Source organism: Myotis brandtii, unplaced genomic scaffold (genome assembly GCF_000412655.1).
Source record: "Myotis brandtii unplaced genomic scaffold, ASM41265v1 scaffold929, whole genome shotgun sequence".
In the NCBI taxonomy this organism is placed as follows: Eukaryota; Metazoa; Chordata; class Mammalia; order Chiroptera; family Vespertilionidae; genus Myotis; species Myotis brandtii.
The window spans coordinates 1720234-1740587 of record NW_005371832.1 but is presented as its reverse complement, the minus strand read 5'-3'; the positions used below and the strand labels follow the sequence as shown (position 1 = coordinate 1740587).

The following is a 20354-nucleotide window of genomic DNA, read 5'->3' as shown; positions in this document are numbered from 1 at the left end:
CATTGTATATTATAGAACATGCCTCTAGCTAGTTTAAGCACAAAACACTGTATTACGGAATCTAGATAGCTCATGAATAACTTGAGGGGCTGAACGAACAGACTCTAAGCAAAACTTCCCCAAACCACACCACAGAACCAGGGCACCAAGGAAGCTGCCAGCTATGGAAGGTGCTGCCACAGTTGCTGGCTCCTGGACTTCAGCTCCTCAAAGCAAGCACCAGTGTCATGCCCTGTTCAACTCCCCACACTATGTAATGACAAATCAAGGTCTTCCATGAATCCAGATCAGCAGAACCTAAATAAATCTAGATCCCCGGGAGCCTGGGAGATGTGGGTTTTCAGCCTCTGCAGTACAGGAAGGCATGCGGGGCTGGAGAAGGCACAGAGCAAATCAGTTCACCGCTGTTGGTGAGCTTTTGCTGCACTGATCCTGCTGGATTGTACAGGGATCAGAGGGATGTCCTGAGGGATGTGTGCTGTCATGCTTTATTGAGATGATTCTGAAGGTCATGGAATAACACTAACACCTGCTGATGTCATGGCTCTTTTTGTGAAGAGACTGCTGCCTGGGGCCGCAGCATTAACTACACCCTGGCTGTAGTGGAAATCTGTCATAGTCATGGCTGTCCATCAACTTTTGAATATCTTTCCATATTTGGGAATATTTGCATGTAATGAATCCTACCTCCCCAATATTAAAATCAGAATTCAAATTTCCAGACTCCTTTGCAGCTAGGATTTGGCATGCAATCAGGGTACTGACAATCTCATGCCCATACTTGAGATCGACTCAGAAATGGATAGAGTGAAGAAGCAGGCAGTACAGTGCTTGGAGTTCCCATGTTTGCTGACATGGATGGCAGCAGAGACCTTAGCTTTCAGAGGTGGCGGTGAGGTCTGGTTCCCAACCTGGAAGTGGCAGCCATAGTAACACCAGTTTCTTTCCCTTGGGCTAGTTGTCCAGCACAGTTGAGGGCATCATTGCTGGAAACTTTACCTCAACTTTATTTCTCAGCCTTCCAAATTAATATTCATCCTTCAGAGTCAAGTCTCCCGACTGCCTCAGCCAGTAAGAGTGAATTGTGTTGTCAGCAACCAAGAACCCACCTGATGTGCTGGGTGAACCAGGAACACCTGACCCAATCCTTAGCCTCTCCATCCCACTGCAGTGAGCCATTCCTGCAGCAGAGAGGGTCTGCCTGGACCTCATCCATGTCCTCCTTGAGTCAGGTGTGGAGAGGGATGGAGGAAAAGTGCCCTTCTCTCTGATGGCCACCATCCCAGGAGCTCCTACAGAACAGGGGTGCTTTTCTTCATTGAACTCTTATCACCAACACTTTGTGCAGGGTGGGTAGTCAGCAAATATTGGATGGATGGATGAATGAATGGTCAAGCACACTATAAATTATGCCCAGCGGGATCCATAATCTACACCTGCGCTGTCCATTACAGTACCCACTAGCCATAGAGCTACTGAGCACTTGAAATGTCGCTAGTACAATTGAAGAACAGCATGTTTATTTTATTTTATTTCAACTGGTTGAAATTTTAAAATGTATACCTAATTTTATTTTTGAAACATTTTTAGCTTAACTTTTGTATGTAAATGTACTTTTTCTGCTGTAAGTTTTATGAAAGCTAAATACAGATCAAATATTTCCAATATAAGTTTAGCACATTTTCAATACAAATTGAGATGTGCTGTAATTGTAAAATACTCACAAATTCCAAATACTTTATGAAAAAAAATGTAAAATATGCCACTAATTTTATATTGATTACATGTAGGAATTATAATAGTCTGGATATATTAGATTAAATAAAATATATTATTAAAACTGACTTCACAAAAAATAAACATGAATGATTTGTAAAAAACAAAACTGACTTTACCTGTTTCTCTTTACACTTTTTGATGTGACACTAGAAAATATAGAATTAAATATGTGGCTTTTATTCTATTTCTGTTGAACAACATGGATCTGGACATTGGCATGCATGTCACTCAGCAGGCAGACAGGGTGCTGAGGACATGTTTCCGCTGAGCACAGGAGCCTCCTGGGGTGGGGAACCTTTTTTCTGCTTAAGGCCATTTGGATATTTATAACATCACTCACAGGCCATACAAAATTATCAACTTACAAGTTAGCCTGCTCTATTTGGTTAAACATTTAATTAACTCATCCCTAATGCCTTGGCAGGGTCAGACCAAATGATTTCATGGGCCTTATGTGGGCCGGATATTCCCCACCCCTGAGTCTATCCCTACAGATCGAGGCCTGAGCTCTCCTGCTCATTCCCCTCCCAGCTCTAAACCTAACTGGAAGACGTTTAGGCAAGGGCTTCCACATCAGATAGAATTAAATATGTGGCTTTTATTCTATTTCTGTTGGACAACACGGATCTGGACACTGGATGCATGTCACTCAGCAGGCAGACAAGGTGCTGAGGACACGTTTCCGCTGAGCACAGGAGCCTCCCGGGGTGGGGAACCTTTTTTCTGCCCAGGGCCATTTGGATATTTATAACATCACTCACAGGCCATACAAAATTATCAACTTACAAGTTAGCCTGCTCTATTTGGTCAAACATTTAATTAACTCCCTCCTAATGCCTTGGCAGGGTCAGACCAAATGAATTCATGGGCCTTACGTGGGCCGGATATTCTCCACCCCTGAGTCTATCCCTACAGATTGAGGCCTGAGCTCTCCTGCTCATTCCCCTCCCTGCTCTAAACCTAACTGGAAGACATTTAGGCATGGGCTTCCACATCATGCATAAAAGCAGAAGTCACAAATTTAGTGTTTTTAGGGACCAGGCAGATGACTTACCAGGAAAGGGCTGGCTGGCGGTAAGGTCACAGGCAGTGACCAATGTTCTATTTAAAGCCAATATACAGCCCTCAACCGTTTGGCTCAGTGGATAGAGCACTGACCTGCAGACCTAAGGGACCCAGGTTCAATTCCTGTCAAGGGCATGTACCTCAGTTGCAGACTCCTCCCCGGCCTGGGCTCTGGTCAGGGCGTGTGCAGGAGGCAACTAATCGTGTTTCTCTCACATCTATATTTCTCTCTGTCTTTCCCTCTCTCTTCCACTGTCTCTAAAAATCAATGGGAAATATCTTCAGGTGAAGATTATAAATAAATAAATAAATAAAGGCAATACACAAAGAAAATCCCCAAGGGTATGTCCCCTGGGTCATCATCTATGGAATCAAAAGAAGACACTTGGAGAGCCTGGGACATAGTTGCTCCATTCTAAGGGTAAATAGACTGAGGCCAGAGAGATGAGAGCTTTTCTAACTAGGGCTCCAGCCAGGGCTGAGCGCTGTCTCCATACACTCCCAGAACATCTCAGCTTTAGGCGCCAGCAAATACATGCCAATTGGGTTTGACTTGGGAAAGGCAGGACCCACGCTACAGGGATCAGGCAGCCTGCCGCCTACCCCAAGATGTCCAAGCCTCCCCTGAGTCCATTCTGACCATGAGGCAGGGAGGAGCCAGAAGGCACTAACCCCATCAGAAACCCTCCTGGCCTCTGTTCACATTTCCAGAAGGCTTGAAACTCTTAAAATGATTTGTTCCAGGGTAGGGAGGAACACAAAATAAAGATGCTTTTGGCTGGTGTGGAAAGCAAGGAAGAGATGATCGGGGAAAGTGGGGGAAACTGCGGGGATTCCAAAGGAGAAAGATGTTCTTATCAGGCGGATCCTGAGCCAGGTACCAGGGAAGGAGGCCGAGGCACCGACCTGGAGTAGTGGCTCCGGAGGGGTGGTAGGCCTAATGAGGAGGGTGGGAGAGGAGGGGTGGTAGGCCTAATGAGGAGGGTGGGAGACTGGAGTAGTGGCTCCGGAGGGGTGGGAGGCCTAATGAGGAGGCTGGGAGAGGATGGGTGGGGCTAAGGGAAGAGGGAGATGGTGGAAGGGCCCCACTTGCTTCTAACAAAAAAGAAAAGGGCCTGATCTACCATGCTGGACCCAGACAACTTTCATACTAGAAGCACCATCTACAAAATGCTTCCTCCAATCTGCCCCCGTTGGTATAATTTTACCAAATAAAACCATGCAAACCCACAACCAAATGGATCAATCTGAGCAAAATACAGTTAGTAACAAAGAAAGGCAATTTTCATATTTTATTACACAACATTGTTCATCATAGAAAAAGGCTTAATGTTTTTTAATTAAATACAGAAGCAAATTGTTTAGTGTTGCCAGAGAGATTGTTCGCCTGCCCTTAAAAAAATTAACACCTGTTTGCAAACAAAAGAATTGCCAGAGTCAAACCCTTTGTTCTCTTTTTGGAACCCAGCTATTAATCTCTTCTTATATAGTGCTTAACACATAGTAGGTACTGAATAAACATTTGTTTGACTGGTGGGGTGTTCTTTAATCCTTGTCCTTTATTTCCTGATCCTAAACTGGGTCTTGATTCATGAGGTAAAATCCCCACCCATCCATTCCTAGCATAGCCCAGTGTCTTTCAATAGCCTTTGATATATAACACTGGTTTAGAGACACTTGCCTGAGGGGAATGACTGAGGGTTTCAGAGAAAGAAACGTACAAAGGCAGGCACAGCAATGAAGTAGAGACAAAAAAATGTTAATGCACAGAGTAACAGAGAGCCAGATTCAGGGATGGATAGTGACCGCAAAATGAAGTCATTTAATGCTCACACAGTTTGAAATAAAGAGATAAAAAGGTTGGGCAAGAATGATAATCTTGAAGTTTCTTTTCAGCTTTGATGTTTTATAACAGACGTAATGGCAGAGGGAGAGAGATAAGGTGTGTATAAGAAGACAAAGGAAGGCAAAGGAGACAGGTAGACAGCCAGGTAGCACTGCCCACCTGTAGATCTGGCCTTCAACCTCTATGGACCCTCACCTCCCACACATGAGGCCAGGCTGCCTAATGCCTCAGCAGGCCATGCTCACTCCTGGCTCCTCCTCTTCAGTCACCCCCGACCCCTACCCCTACCTAAGCATCTCCGAACCACTCTGCATATTCAAGTCTCTCTCCAACATCCTCCCTGCGCCAGCCTATACTTAGCTCCCTCTCTCCTCAACTCCTGAAGCATACAGTTCACACCACACTCACATCCCCAACCGCAGGAGATGCAGGGTGGGTAAAAGTCGGTTTACAGTTGTTTGTATGGACAATAATACAATAATTAATAAATAATGATACAAGAATAAACTCTGTTTCCCGTACTCACAACTACAGACCTACATTTGCCCACCCTTACCCGTTGTTTTAGAGTTTGCCCTCAGCTCATATGAGTACATCTTGACTCCCACAGGAGAACTGTGTGCTTGTCAAGACTCCAAATTCCCCCAAATATTCCAGGATTCCGCATGATGCCCAGTCCAATGCTGGGTACCACCAAGTGCTCAGTGAATACTGTGGACTGACCAATCTCCAAGGGGTGCCAGCACTGCAACCTAACAGTCTGTTGGTCTATGAAATAGCTTCTCAGAGGCCTACCATGTGGGTCCATCTCCTGGGCTCCTGTGCCCCCTGCCGCCCAGGAGGGGATCTGCAGGCAGAACAAAGCCAGTCTCAAGGTGGTCCAGACCCTGGGAGGCTGGCAAGGGCAGTCCAGCCTCACAGTGGCCTGAGACATGGTCTGAAGGTTCTGATGAGGTCGGTGGGCACAGCCAGGAACCTATGTTCTTCCAGGGTGTCCAGGCAAACCGCACTGCGGACCGTGTCCACCCTGCCCCGCCCCAGGGGGCACTCAGAGCTTCACGTCCAGCTCCAGCTCCAGGTCCTGGTTCTCCCAGGTGCCCACGCGGACCTGGGCTGGGCTGCCCAGGTAGTTCTGGATGGCGGAGGCGCAGTCCAGCCGCTCCATGAGGGTCATGAGGTAGTGCAGCTCCTGCAGGCTGCCGTTCTGCTCCTCAAACAGCTCCAGGATGGCCGCAGCAGGGCTGCGCTGGCAGGACAGGAACCTGGCCACAGACGTGGGGAGGAGGGCAGAGGAGGGAGGGGCGCTCGGTGAGAGCCACACCCTCCCCCAGCTCTGCTGCTTATCGGGCTCCTACCTGCCTTCCAGGAGACTCAAGGTGGGGGGAGGGAGGGCCCAGGACTTTGAAATCTGAGCTTGCCCTGGCTCAAAAGTCACTCCTCTTGAAGCCTGTTTCCTCTTCTGACACCCAGGACTTGGATGAGAGGACCTCTAAGGGGACTATTGTCCTCTCTGCACCCCCCTCCCCTTCCCCACTTCTCCCCTCTTCCTTCCTCTCTCGTGGCCACAGCATCCTGCCCACCACTTGGGAAACAGTGGTTCCTGCTCAGAAACCTTCCAGAGTCTCTTCTGCCTATTAACCGAGCCCACATCCCTGACTTTCTGGCTCATCCACCAGTTGGCCTCACCCTGTTTTGTTTTGTGGTTTGTTTGGGGTTGTTGTTTTTTCTGGAACTTTCCTTCCTGCTCCCATCCTGAGCCTTCCTTCTTCAGGCTATCCATTTACCACTGTGCACACAGCCCACCCACACCCCTTGCTGCTCCCCCCAAACAGAATGGCGGGTCCCCCTTCCCACCTCCCTGAAGCTGTGGGCAAGGAGACCATTCTGCACCCCACAGTTCAGACTTCTGATCATAACTTTTGCAAGTCGTTATGATTCTTGCTTTAGCTATTCGGTGCCTCTATCTGTTTTCAACTTGCTCTGCAATGTAGGATCCATGCAGTAAGGCACAAGGAACACGCCTTTATTTTGTTAAGCTCTTTGTATCCCTTATTAGACTGTGAGCTCCTGGGGCTGGGACCAGTCATCTTGTGTCCCAAAGCTGAGTGTAGTTTTCCAGGACATAGTAGGTCCTGGATAAATGTTTAATAACTGAGTGATTTAAAAATCCACCCTGTCTTCAGCTGGGCCCAACTCCAGTCCCATCTCCTGGGCGAATGAAGTCTTCCCTGAGCACTGCTCTCAGAGTCTGGGTCCCGGGGCTTAGCTCAGACTTGTTCTCCCACTGGTCTCTGGACAGGGACCATGCCAGCATTGCCTCCATCATTGCCAACATCCATTAACACGTGCCAGGCGCTCAGTACATGCTTTACACGCATTCTCTTGTAGTCCGCCCTTCTATCCCTCGGGGCACAGTATGTCAAGCACTCAATATGTAACTTACATGTTAGTTGATTCATTTTTTAGTATTTATTGGGGACCTACTTGGAGCCCGGCATCATTCTGGGTACTGACAATACCGTGACAGATAGAAAGAGCTGCCCCTTTTATGGGCGATAGGGTGGGAGTAGCCATTCTCTCCCTTCTCTGTGGTCTGAAACCCCCCTCTCCCATGGGCAGATCTTGCCCCTCTTACCGGATCTTCATGCCACAGAGCCCCAGGTGGGAGGCCAGTCTCCGCCAGTCGTTGCCTGTGATGCTGTTCGGCTCCAACAACATCTTCAGCTGCTCAAAGAGCTCAGGGGGCAGCCTGAGGCCGGGCGGGGGGAAAGGGTATTCTCAGAGGGGAGGACCAGAGACCCAGTCTGGTTCTACTCACCCCAAGTGCCGTACTCCCCTAGAGGCGCTGGGGTGAATCCCGAACATCCCCCAGGCAACAACCCAAGCAGCCCACCTCACCTATTGCATGGGGGCAGCTGGGAGACAGGGGGTGGCGCTGCCCAGGACTCCTCCTCTGATGCCTGAAACCTGAGGATTTCCATGTACTTGGTCTCCAAGCCCTGCGCCAGCAGAGGGGCCAGAAACACACTTAGGGACCAAGAAGCTGGGGAACCCACCTCCATTTCTCATGTCGTCCTCCAGCCTGACACTCAGAGCCATGTTACCAGGAGATGCCGCCCTCCCCCACCCAGGGCCCCCATCCGCTGCTTCCCTGACCCCAGAACCTTCAGCCTTAAGTTTTCCTGCTGAGCTCTTTGGGACCTGGGACTCGAAGACCAAGCAGGGTGCATCCTTAGACACCAGAAGTTCTGGGCAGGTTCATCCAGAAATAGAGACGCTGAACTCAGCCATATATGTCCCCTTCCCTCCACCCCCCCCCCCCCTTTCCTGGGTTCCTTCCCCACTCATACCCCTGAGGGGTATCTGCCTGCTCTCCGCCAAGAAGCCACCATGGTTCCCCAAAGACTCTCAACCCTGAGTTCTTCCCATCTTCCCTTGAGAGAGTGGGATATGTCGCTCTCTCCCACTTTGCCCAGCACTCCTCCCAGGCCCTGCCCTCCCGCTGCCCTCAGCTCCCACTCACATCCTGGAAGGTGTGCATGGTGACGATGATCTCATTGGTTAGTGCCGAGCAGTCCTCGTTCTCATTGGCTACAAAAGGGAGAGGACAGGGCAGGTGAGAGAGGAAAAGGCCCGGCATGAGAGAGCAGAAGACCTGAAGGGACTCCACAGTGAGGCTTCGGAAATCTGAAGAAGCTGGGCAAGACCCTCCATCTTTCTCTCTGCAAAGATCGGCGTGGCTCCTCACCTTGAGCAGGCCTGGAGCGTGGCCGGATGCTGAGCGGCTGAGCTCCTCCTGGGCGAATGAAGTCTTCCCTGAGCACTGCTCTCAGAGTCTGGGTCCCGGGGCTTAGCTCAGACTTGTTCTCCCACTGGTCTCTGGACAGGGACCATGCCAGCATTGCCTCCATCATTGCCAACATCCATTAACACGTGCCAGGCGCTCAGTACATGCTTTACACGCATTCTCTTGTAGTCCGCCCTTCTATCCCTCGGGGCACAGTATGTCAAGCACTCAATATGTAACTTACATGTTAGTTGATTCATTTTTTAGTATTTATTGGGGACCTACTTGGAGCCCGGCATCATTCTGGGTACTGACAATACCGTGACAGATAGAAAGAGCTGCCCCTTTTATGGGCGATAGGGTGGGAGTAGCCATTCTCTCCCTTCTCTGTGGTCTGAAACCCCCCTCTCCCATGGGCAGATCTTGCCCCTCTTACCGGATCTTCATGCCACAGAGCCCCAGGTGGGAGGCCAGTCTCCGCCAGTCGTTGCCTGTGATGCTGTTCGGCTCCAACAACATCTTCAGCTGCTCAAAGAGCTCAGGGGGCAGCCTGAGGCCGGGCGGGGGGAAAGGGTATTCTCAGAGGGGAGGACCAGAGACCCAGTCTGGTTCTACTCACCCCAAGTGCCGTACTCCCCTAGAGGCGCTGGGGTGAATCCCGAACATCCCCCAGGCAACAACCCAAGCAGCCCACCTCACCTATTGCATGGGGGCAGCTGGGAGACAGGGGGTGGCGCTGCCCAGGACTCCTCCTCTGATGCCTGAAACCTGAGGATTTCCATGTACTTGGTCTCCAAGCCCTGCGCCAGCAGAGGGGCCAGAAACACACTTAGGGACCAAGAAGCTGGGGAACCCACCTCCATTTCTCATGTCGTCCTCCAGCCTGACACTCAGAGCCATGTTACCAGGAGATGCCGCCCTCCCCCACCCAGGGCCCCCATCCGCTGCTTCCCTGACCCCAGAACCTTCAGCCTTAAGTTTTCCTGCTGAGCTCTTTGGGACCTGGGACTCGAAGACCAAGCAGGGTGCATCCTTAGACACCAGAAGTTCTGGGCAGGTTCATCCAGAAATAGAGACGCTGAACTCAGCCATATATGTCCCCTTCCCTCCACCCCCCCCCCACTTTCCTGGGTTCCTTCCCCACTCATACCCCTGAGGGGTATCTGCCTGCTCTCCGCCAAGAAGCCACCATGGTTCCCCAAAGACTCTCAACCCTGAGTTCTTCCCATCTTCCCTTGAGAGAGTGGGATATGTCGCTCTCTCCCACTTTGCCCAGCACTCCTCCCAGGCCCTGCCCTCCCGCTGCCCTCAGCTCCCACTCACATCCTGGAAGGTGTGCATGGTGACGATGATCTCATTGGTTAGTGCCGAGCAGTCCTCGTTCTCATTGGCTACAAAAGGGAGAGGACAGGGCAGGTGAGAGAGGAAAAGGCCCGGCATGAGAGAGCAGAAGACCTGAAGGGACTCCACAGTGAGGCTTCGGAAATCTGAAGAAGCTGGGCAAGACCCTCCATCTTTCTCTCTGCAAAGATCGGCGTGGCTCCTCACCTTAGCTCCAGGGTGACCAGTGGGGAGGGGAGGGGAGGACAGGAAGTGAACCCGGCGCCTGACTACCTGCTTTCTTCCGGAAGCAGAAGGAGCGGAAGGGGCACTTCCCGTGCCAGATGTGGAGATGGGGAACCACCTGGCAACTGCTGTCATCCACGTTCTCCCAACCTGGGGAGGGGACAGAGAGCGGAGGCCTCAGAGAGCAGGGCCTTCCACAGTGTGGCGGACGCTGTGCGGGGTGCAGTGGTGAGGGACCAGGAGCAGCCAAGTCAAGTGAGTGGGAGTCCCAGAGCCTGGGCAGGGACCCTGTGAGTGGTCTTCCTTCTACCACCACACACAGCTCACAGATCCCCCAGTCTTGTAACCCCCACCCTCTTATCCACTACCCCCCAAAGCAGCCACGCATGTGTGCCCGTGCAAATGCCCTAGGTCCCAGGGGCAATTCCCAGAGCCCAGGCCACACGGGAAAGAGGCCCAAGCAGAGAAGACTGGGACCTCCCTCCACACCACTCCATCCAGGTGGAACAATAAAAGCCTCCTGCCCTCTTCCCCCCTGGGGGTGCCAGGCCTCTCCTCCCCTCCTCCCACCCTGCATCACCCTGTCCTCCCACAGAGGGACCAGGGCTGAGTGAGCCACAGACAAAGGAAGTGGACAGAGCCTGGGGACTCCTCGAGGCAGCAGCAGAAGCCCGAGGGCCCCCCTGGAGCCTGCCCATGAGTCTCTGAAAGGAACCTGAGGCTCCCACATTTCCACCCCAGGGGAGGCACAGACACCTCGCTCGAGTGGGGCTCCCTCCTGCCCTGTCCAGGCCTCGCTCACCCTCAGAGATGTACTTGAGCTTTAGGCACTGGTCCCCTCGGGCCCCAGTGAAGTCGAAGAGCTGGCAGGGCCCGCGCAGGCGCCCGCCGTGGGGCTGCTCGTTGGTCAGGGCCCACTGCAGGGCGCAGGGCGTGTTGTTGAGGAAGTAGACGCGCAGCTGCAGGTGGGTCTGCCCCGGTGCCAGCGGCGAGCAGAACACTGCCAGTTGCAGCCACTTGCGAGCTTCCTGGCCCGAGGGAGCCTCCAGCACACACGTGTAGAGGCTGCGGAATAGAGGGAGACGGTGGCAGGGACTGGTGTAGCGCACTGGCCACCCAGCTCCTGCTGTGCCAGAGGCCTCCGTGGGGGCCTCCACAGAGCCGAGAGAGCAGGCCGGGTTGTGCATAGGGAGGACGTGGGCAGGCAGAGTTGGTAGGGGGACGAAAAGTGAGTCACGTGCAGTGACCATCACAGAGTGTGGAGAAGAGCCCGCAAACATCTCAGCATAGGACAGTGGGACGGCGGGCTCAGGGCCACTAGGCTTTAAAAGGGCCCACAGATGGCTGGTCCCACTCTGGTTAATGGGTCACAAGGAGAAGGAGAGGAAGAAGGGTCTAAGATCCTAGAAAGACAGAGCTGCCCTAGCCGATTGCTCAGTGGTTAGAGCATTAGCCTGCTGACTGAAGGATCCTGGGTTCAATTCCCATCAAAGGCATGTGCCTCAGTTGCAGCCTAGATCCCTGGCCCTGGTCAGAGCACATTCAGGAGGCAACCAATAGATGTATCTCTCTCACATAGATGTTTCTCTCTCTGTCTCTCCCACTCCCTTCCACTCTCTCAAAAAAATCAATAGAAAACCTCGGGTGAGGATTAACCAAAAGAAGGAAAGAAAGACAGAACTAAGGACAGACAAGAGATGGGCTGGTGTCTTAGGGCATCAGAGGGGACAAACGTGCCCTAGGCAGTTGGGGGACAGCCCTGAACAGGGGCACAGGGTATAGACAATCTTAGAGAGACAAAGGTGGGGATGGGACAGGGCCCCTCCAGAAAGAGGGCTGGGGTGAAGTCAGGCCTCCTAAACAGGCAGAGAGACCATGGAGGGTGTGCAGTCCTGGACAGGGTTGGAGTGACACGAGCTGTCCTACACATTACGACAGAGGGACCGAGAAGGGACACGGGGAAATAAGGGATTTGCAGGCCACCTGGGACAGATAAAGGGGCAGAGATGAAGATGGGTGGGCAGAAAAGGGGGGCAGAAAAGAGAGGCCGAGGGCTGGTGCCCACCTGAAATGGGAGAGCTGGATGCGACACTCATCCAGGGAGGTGTGGACCCCTGACTTCCCCAGGGGCTTCCAGTCTTTATCGTCGAGCAGGTTGGTGTTGCTGCTGTAGGTGCGGGCGTGGCTGGGCATCTGCGCGCAGTGCTTGAAGGTGAGGGTGCAGGGCTTCAGGAAGGAGGTCCCATGGGGTCCACACGCCACCACAGGGCTCACCAGCGCCTGGGCTCGGGACAATGGCGGGCCATCCGACAGGTCCCACACCAGGATCAGTGACACTCGCTCCTGGCGGCCCACGGCCACAGCACCTGGGGAGACGGAGAGCTGGGATGGGCTGGACAAATGGATAAGCAGGCACACCCTGCCCCAGGGGAGGCCAGGCCAGCCTGGGAGGGGAGGTGGGATGGGAGTCCAGGTGCCCACATGGAAGACAGTACAGATGGAGACAAGACAACTGTGAGCTGACGTGTGGTGTAATCCTGGGCCAGTCACCTGCCTTCCGTGCAGGGCCGCCGCTGGCCCATACAGGGCCTGAGTGAATGTGCGAGAAGAGGTCTTCCTCCACTTTCCGTTCCCTTTACTGGAGGCCTGTTCATTAGAGCAAGCACCTTAATCCCATCTGCCGGGAAGTTGTCTTTGAGGTCAATAAAGTCATACTCAAAATGTGAACAATTTTCAGCATGGCTCAGTGGTTGAGCATCAACCTATGCACAGTTCAATTCCTGGTCAGGACACATGTCCGGGTTGTGGGCTCGATCCCCATTGTGGGGTGTGCAGGAGGCAGCCAATCAATGATTCTCTCTCATCATTGATGTTTCTATCTCTCTCCTCTCTTCCTCTCTGATATTGATAAAAATATATTTTTTAAATGTAAAGAATTTTCCAAAGTAGGAAGGTGTCTGACTGTTCCCTTCGATGCGGTACCCTGTGCCGCACGCAGTCTGAACAGCTCCACGCTGAAAAGTGAGCTCGCGCTGTTACCTGGCGGGATGAGCAGCGAGATGCCCGTGTCCCGCAGTATCAGGCAGCCGCCGCGGTGATCCACCTCTCGAGCCGAAAACACCAGCAGCTTGTGCATCAGCTGACGGGTGACGGTCTGGCCCTGGGTGGGCGTGTGCAGTTCCTGGTAGAAGGCGGCCATCTCCGACAGGACGGCCGGTGGGTACTGGTGTGGGGACTCATCTTCGGGTAGGGGAGTGGGATCGGGCACTGGCTCCTCTTGCCTGTCCGGCTTCCGGCCGGCCCGCAGCCAGCGAGGACAGTGCCATCGCAGGCACTGGACCAGAAGGAAGGCACTTGCCACCGGGACGCCCACCAGCAGCAGGAACTGGGCAGGTTGGAAGGAATTCTCATGGGAGCTCATCTGCCTGGTCACTGGATGCTGCCAGCTCCCCTGCACCCCTGTAACAACCAAGGCCAAGGGCAGGGGGTTAAAGAAGTCAGTGCCAAGCTAACCCTTTTCAATGTCGCAGAGGCCAAGACTTGGCGTCCAAACGCCTGCGATGATAGAGCAAACTGTCTATATTCCAGCGCAGCCCGCACACCTCAGTCACGGCAGTTCCTGTAACACAGCGGTTCTCAACCTGTGGGTCGCGACCCCTTTGGGGGGTCAAACGACCCTTTCACAGGGGTCGCCTAAGACCATCGGAAAACACATCTATAATTACATATTGTTTTTGTGATTAAGCACTATGCTTTAATTATGTTCAATTTGTAACAATGAAAATATATCCTGCATATCAGATATTTACATTATGATTCATAACAGTAGCAACATTACAGTTATGAAGTAGCAACGAAAATAATTTTATGGTTGGGGGTCACCACCACATGAGGAACTGTATTAAAGGGTCGCGGCATTAGGAAGGTTGAGAATCACTGCTGTAACAGAACGTCACCATCTCTCTTACTCAAGAGCCCACAGCAGCTCCTTGTGACCTAAACCTCAAACTAAACTCCCCTGAGGCAGAGAGAGCTGGTCTTCAGAGCATGTGAGTTCAAATGCACCCTGGTCACTGGCTGAGTGCGCTTGTCATATTGCTTAGCGTGCCTCAGTTTCCTCACCTGTCAGAGTACCTACCTTGATCTACACGTGCTGATATAGAAAAAAAAAAATCTGTATGTAGAAAAGCAATTCACCAGGAGTAGACATCCTTTGATTTCATTCATGTAAATAACAAAACTATACAGAAGTATAGATACATATTTATGGGTGTGTATACAGGAGTGGGCAAAAGTAGGTTTGCATAATGCAAGTAACGAATAAATAAATAATACAAGAACGAACTCTTTTGCGTACTCACAGCTGTATACCGCCTTTTGCCAAGCCCGGGTATGAATTGTAGCCAAAGGTCTGGAGCAGAGCTGTGCAATAAAAACATAATGTGAGCCACGTATATCATTTCAAACTTTCTAGTGGCCACAGTAAGAGAGTGCAAAGAAACAGGAGAAATTAATTTTAATAATAGATTTCATCTTACCCACTATATTCAAAATAGTATCATGCTGGCAGGTAATCGATGTAAAATTATTAGGGCGACAGTTCACATCCTTCCTTCCCAGTCGGTCTGTGTTCCTTACACCCGCTGCACATCACCTCGGGACTTGCTCTGGGTCCAGTGCTCAGTCGCCAGCCGCATGTGCTGGTGACTCTTGTCTTGGACGTGCAGGTCTGGGAGGGTACACCCCAGCCTTTCCCTGGCCGTCACTGAAAGAGGCGAAATTGAGGGGTGGAAGGTGTGAACTAGGACTTTCCATTTTTTTAAACTCTTTTTCCAGTCTCCTCTGAGTTTTTCACACCAGGCATGGATTTCCTATTAACTTTTCAGTTCTTTTTAAAAGCCGTTACAAGTGGGGGAAATCACCTCTCAGAGTGATCGTGAGGCTGGCCTGAGCTCACATGGAAAGCATTCCTAGGTGATAAAGCGCTATCCAAACATGCTTGTTTATTTATGCCCCTCCTTCTGCCTGAAAGGTCGGAAGGGAGCTCGCAGGAGTAACAAAAATTAAAAGTGAAAACAAAAAGAGAAAGAAAAACACAGGTGGGGCCTCCAGGGAGGCTGGAATGAGGTGGGGCTGAAGCCTGTACTGACCCCCGGCTCACCCGGCTGCCCGGCTACACCAGCAGCAGGGCCTTGGACTGGGACCGCCTTCCAGCACCTCCTGCACAGACACCCGCCGTTCCGAGGCCCCCCAGAAACGGTGCCTCCCCATCCTCCCTTCCCTCTTCCTCCTCGATTTCCAACATTCTCCATTCCAGCCAGACTGAGCTCCTCACACCTCGTTCATTCTCGCCTCTGGCTTTTGCTCATGCTGTTGTCTTTCACCCCTCACCTGTGCTCCCCACCTGCCTCTTCTTCCCACCTGGACCCCTCCCCTCCTCCAGCTCATCGGCCCTACATAGTCTTGTGCCTCCAAAATCTCCCTCTACTGTTTTCCCCACTCAGATGAACATTTCTGAGGACCAGCTGTGTACCAGGCACTGAGAGAAGTTGTCTTGCCAAAGATGGCTTCGTATTTGGCTCTCAGGCACCTTCTGGGGGAATAGGACTCATTCACTCCACAGTTGATTCACTAGGGTCTGGCCTCCATTTCTCCCCACTCCCTTCACTCAAACCAGCCACGGGGAGCTGAGGCCTCGCCCCAGACTCTGCTCCTTCACTGCCCACCTGCTTCCTTCCTTCCACGGCGCCCATAGAGCCTAAGCCCCCTTCCTAGCTCCTCCAAGACTGGGGCGGAAGCTCCTCTATCCTGAGGATTGAGGACTGGATGGGTCTGTCTCCCTGTGTCCTCCTTGAGACTGTAGACAGGGAGGGAGGGTGGGGCGCTGTTCCCTCTGAGGCCCCAGCTGTGCAGACAGTGCTGCAGGCCTCCCGCAGGGCACACAAGTGGAGCAGGTGAGCTGGCAATACCCAGGCCTGTGGGAATGGGGCCAGGCAGCAAGTTTCCCGTGACGTCCCACCCATGCCTTTGGGATCCTCCACATTAGAGGTACAGTGGGGCCTTGACTTACGAGTTTAATTTGTTCCGAGACCGAGCTTGTAAAGGAGCTCGTTAAGGAGCTCGTTAACTCAAATTACTCTGTCAACTCAATGCAAAAAATCGGGTGGAGAGACAGCTGGTATCTCAAAAAACTCGTTAGTCGGGACACTCGTAAATCAAGGCCCCACTGTAATTGAAATTATAACTGCAATTATTATAAGGGCTTTGCTCTGCACATGGCGTTAAAGCGCTCTACGTGGCCTCTCTCGTCTGCGGCCTTTTGAGCTACTGTTATTTTTATTTCCATTTCACAGATAAGGAAGCCAACTTCTCTCCCCACAGAGAGGACGAGGGGAGATTATTGAGCCACAACTGGAGGCAGAGGGAGGATGAGGAGGGAGGACAGGAATTCTAGAAACACTCCCTTTCTCTTCCTGCCCCTTGTGGTTCCCAGGCCTCTTTTCCATTTCTAGCAGAGATGACGTTGGAAGAGAAAGAAATGAGAATAAAGTACAACTAACAGAAGGAGCTAAAGGCACATCCTCGGTTCCGCACCCCCACCCCTGCCCATCGAGGTACCAGTGGCCGGGGCTGGGCCAGCCAGAGTGGAAGAAGGGCGAGGCTCTGCTGTTTTATAGCAACCACTTTCCTGGGGCCTCCAAAGACCAGAGTCCAAGTCCTCTCCACCCCACTGTGGCTCAGCAGAGCCCCTTGCCCGGCCTCCCCACCTGGAGCAGTCGGTATGTACTGACCCCCGAAGCCCCCAGGGCTGCCCACCTGGATCCCATTCACTGCCTGGCCTGGAGCGGGTGAACTCCTCCCCAGCTCAGCCCCCGTCTCCCAGGCTGACAGCTGTCTCCAGGCCTCGGCCCTCTCCACCCTCCTTCCCCAGGAGGGTCCTGAACGGACAGCACAGCAACCAGCTCGATGGAGACTGGAGCTTCCCAGCCCCGCGCCTGACTCCTTACCACCCTCGCCTCCAGTGTCTTGCCCCAGACCCAGTTCCCCAGAACGAAGGTCCTGGAATGCTACCATGGCCTGTCCCTAGGGAGTCACTCCTCCCGCGCAAAGATCCAGGCGCCTGCTGCAAAGCTGAGGAAACTCTCAGCCCCTCTCGCAGGCACTGGTTCTTACCACACCCACTCAACCCTGATAGATCCCGGTGATTGAAGGACATAAAAAGTTCCAACATGGATGGGTCCAAACCTCAGTCCTGGGCAGCATTCATCAGCAGAGCACACCTGTCCACAGTGCATAGCATCAGCCCCGTGGTCCTCACACCCACGGGCAGTGGCCATCTCCCACGCCCCTCCATCCTCGCCTCCTCCAGCAGAAGGTCTCTACTCTGCAGGCTTGGCTAAGTTGGCCTGAGTCTTCCCGTGAGCCCTCAGGGGCCCCACCAAATGCCCACCCAACCCCAGCTGCCCCAGCGGGGTGCTCACCTTAGCAGGCAGGTGCTCCCAGAGGCTGCCAGCGTATCTGGGAACCGTAGTTTCTTCTCTGAGAAAAAGAGCGGTCAGCCAGACCCTGTCACCACGCCAGCAGACAGTGTGGTGGGCGGGGAATCAGGCAGGAGTGGCCCCGTGCTTCCCGGCAGAGACCTGCCTCCCAGCCACCCCCCTTTGGAGTGGGCGGGGGGCCCGTCCCTGTCTGTTGGCAAAGTCCAGCCGAGGTCAGGGAGTAGCCGAGGATCCGAGAAGTCAGGGGACTTGCCAGTTAGGTCTGGATGGGAGGGGACAGAGAGGAGATAACCTGGGTAGAGGCACAACCTCTGGTGCAGGAGAACGCCCTCCCTGCCCTCCCTACAGTGCCCTCTGCTGGTGAGTGCCCTGCCCCAGCCAGAGGCTACTAAAATGGCAGAAGGTTAGAGAAGGGAACCTTAACCAGAGCCCCTCAAACTATAATGTGCACATGAACCACCTAGGGACCTTTTTTTAAAAAATATGTTTATTGATTTTTTTTTAGAGAGAGAGAAAGGGAGAGGGATAGAGAGATAGAAACATTGATGAGAGAGAAACATCAGTGGGCTGCCTCCTGCACGCCCCTTAGTGGGGTGGGGATCAAGCCTGCAACCCGGCCATGTGCCCTGACCAGGAATCGAACCGACATGGTTCATAGGTCGATGCTCAACCACTGAGTCACACCAGCCAGGCCCACCTAGGGATCTTGTTAAAATTCAGGTTCTGGTCCCATAGGTTGGGGATGGGGGTGTGAGATTCTGCATCTCTAAGGAGCTCCCAGGTGCTGCCAGTGGGATGACAGAGAGAGAGGCACAGAGTGACAGAGAGGCACACAGAGGGTTAATGAATCGCAATTTGCTGGTGGCATTGGGGTGGACCCATACCCCGCCCACACTCCGGGCTGGCAGGGGCACAGGGAGAGCGGAACTTCAGGCTGTTTGCCACCCGAGTCCTTCCTGAGAAAGTCCGTCTAGGAAAGGTGGTGCCGCTGAAATGAAAGCTCCCTGTGAAAAGGGATTTTTAAAGCTGTTTGCTGCGGTGTCCTCAGCTCCTGGCACAGCCTGACCCATAGCAAGTGTTCCACAGAGACTTGCTGACTGAACGAGTGGACCAGCTAAGAGAAAAGATGCATTTTGGATCCAGACCACCAACACTGAAGCCAGTGACCCACCTGCCAGCTAGGTCATCGTAGGCCAGGATCTCAACCTCTCTGAGCCCCTTGTCTGTCAAATGCAGACAATGTCTATGTTGTGAGGGATGATCATTGTCATTGTTGAGCTAATAAGTCTAAAGAGCTCGACACAAAGTGGGTGCTCAGTGCGTGGTAACTGTTATCGCCATGGCCTGGCCTCCTGCAGTTGAGGGACCACTGCGAACCCCCAGCCCCCCAGGTATTGTCTCCCCTAAAAAATACGTAACTGCCACTTTCATCTCAGTTAATGATTCTCTAGCTTCTGACTACAACCCCACCCGTCTGCTGCCTTCCTTCCGGGGCAGGCGGGGCGGGGAGTGGGGGGGCGGCGGTCGGAGGTGAGAGTGTGGGATAAACAGCTCCCAGGGTCCCCAAAGTCGAGAGGTGGGCAAAGGAGGGTGGAGAGCAGCCAACCTGGAAGGGGACCTCACGCCTAAAGCACAAGCAAGGGACAGTGAGTGATCAGAACGCTGATGGGGATGAAAGGGGAGATGTCAGTCTTTCCCGGGAAAAGCTCGGTCTGAGTCGCATGGAAGGCTGTCTCCTCGGAGTCATAAAGCTCTAGGGCAGCGGTTCTCAACCTGTGGGTCGCGACCCCTTTGGGGGTCGAACGACCCTTTCACAGGGGTCGCCTAAGACCATCGGAAAACACATATATAATTACATATTGTTTTTTTGATTAATCACTATGCTTTAATTGTGTTCAATTTGTAACAATGAAATTGGGGGTCACCACAACATGAGGAACTGTGTTAAAGGGTCGTGGCATTAGGAAGGTTGAGAACCGCTGCTCTAGGGGCTTGTGAAAGACCTGCCAAGCTTGACGCCCAAGCCAGGAAAGGCCCTGCCGACCAGCAGGCTACAACCAGGGGCTGTGTCCATGTATCATGAATTCATTCCCAAAATGGCACTTGGGTTCCATCTCAGTTACAGGAAGGTTCTAGAGACATCTGAGGGTCCCTTCCACCCCTGTGGACACAGAGCTGCTTCACGGGATGCAGCTGGGACTGATCTGTCTCAGGAGATGGGGCTCTCAGAGAGCCAAAGCTTCAATCACCCATCAAGGGGCCCTCCAGAGGCCACAACCAGCAGACCAGGGGACCCCGGTCTGAGAGAGCCCTTCAGAGCCATGCAGGCAACAACCTGGGCTCCCCATCCAAAACCACCACCCTTATCATTGGAGAAAGGCGGGCCACTGGGAGCCCTACTCTGCCCTTTTCCCTCCCCCACCCGCCTCCGCCTTTCACACATCATCGGGTACCCAGCGTGGGAGGTGTTGCCTGAGGTAAGGGGAACAGAGGCCTGAGAATGGGGCTGCACTGGGAATGGTGGAGAGCAGGAGAAAAGAGGGTTGGGGTGGGAGGGGGGGCTTCCAACGCTGGATAGAACAATAGAAAACACAGAGATAGAGAGACAGGAAGGCAGAAGATGAAAATACACAGTGGGGAGCAAAGACAGATAAATCAAAGGATGCACAGGCAGGCAGGCTGGTCAGTCCTGTCTCCGGAACCTCCAGGACGTGGTCAGGGCCCTTGACAGGAGAGTATGGAGTGGGCAGTCAGTCACCCCAGAACGCTGAGAATAACCACCGGTTTTTCCCTTTCTCTCCTCCATCATGGG

At 52.9% G+C, this 20354-nt stretch overlaps 2 protein-coding genes across 2 annotated transcripts in view; one reads left to right on the top strand and one right to left on the bottom strand.

The window, feature by feature from the left end:
* Window positions 1-4183: 4183 nt before the first annotated feature.
* Window positions 4184-17633, bottom strand: UNC5CL (unc-5 family C-terminal like). Its single transcript, XM_005885830.2, has 11 exons — window positions 17525-17633; window positions 14582-14808; window positions 14405-14465; window positions 13083-13502; window positions 12109-12409; window positions 10846-11108; window positions 10092-10193; window positions 9801-9868; window positions 9177-9277; window positions 8914-9027; window positions 4184-5952 (listed from the first exon to the last, which is right to left on the bottom strand). Exons 4-11 carry the CDS (start codon window positions 13462-13464, stop codon window positions 5739-5741), a joined length of 1545 nt encoding a protein of 514 aa, XP_005885892.1. The 5' UTR covers window positions 13465-13502; window positions 14405-14465; window positions 14582-14808; window positions 17525-17633; the 3' UTR covers window positions 4184-5738.
* A 2307-nt stretch (window positions 17634-19940) lies between these two features.
* The window catches only part of TSPO2 (translocator protein 2), a 2711-nt gene continuing 2297 nt past the window's right edge, over window positions 19941-20354 (top strand). The window contains exon 1 of the mRNA XM_005885829.2: window positions 19941-20019. The gene's annotated coding sequence lies outside the window, so the exon portion shown is untranslated. The remainder of the gene's footprint in view (window positions 20020-20354) is intronic.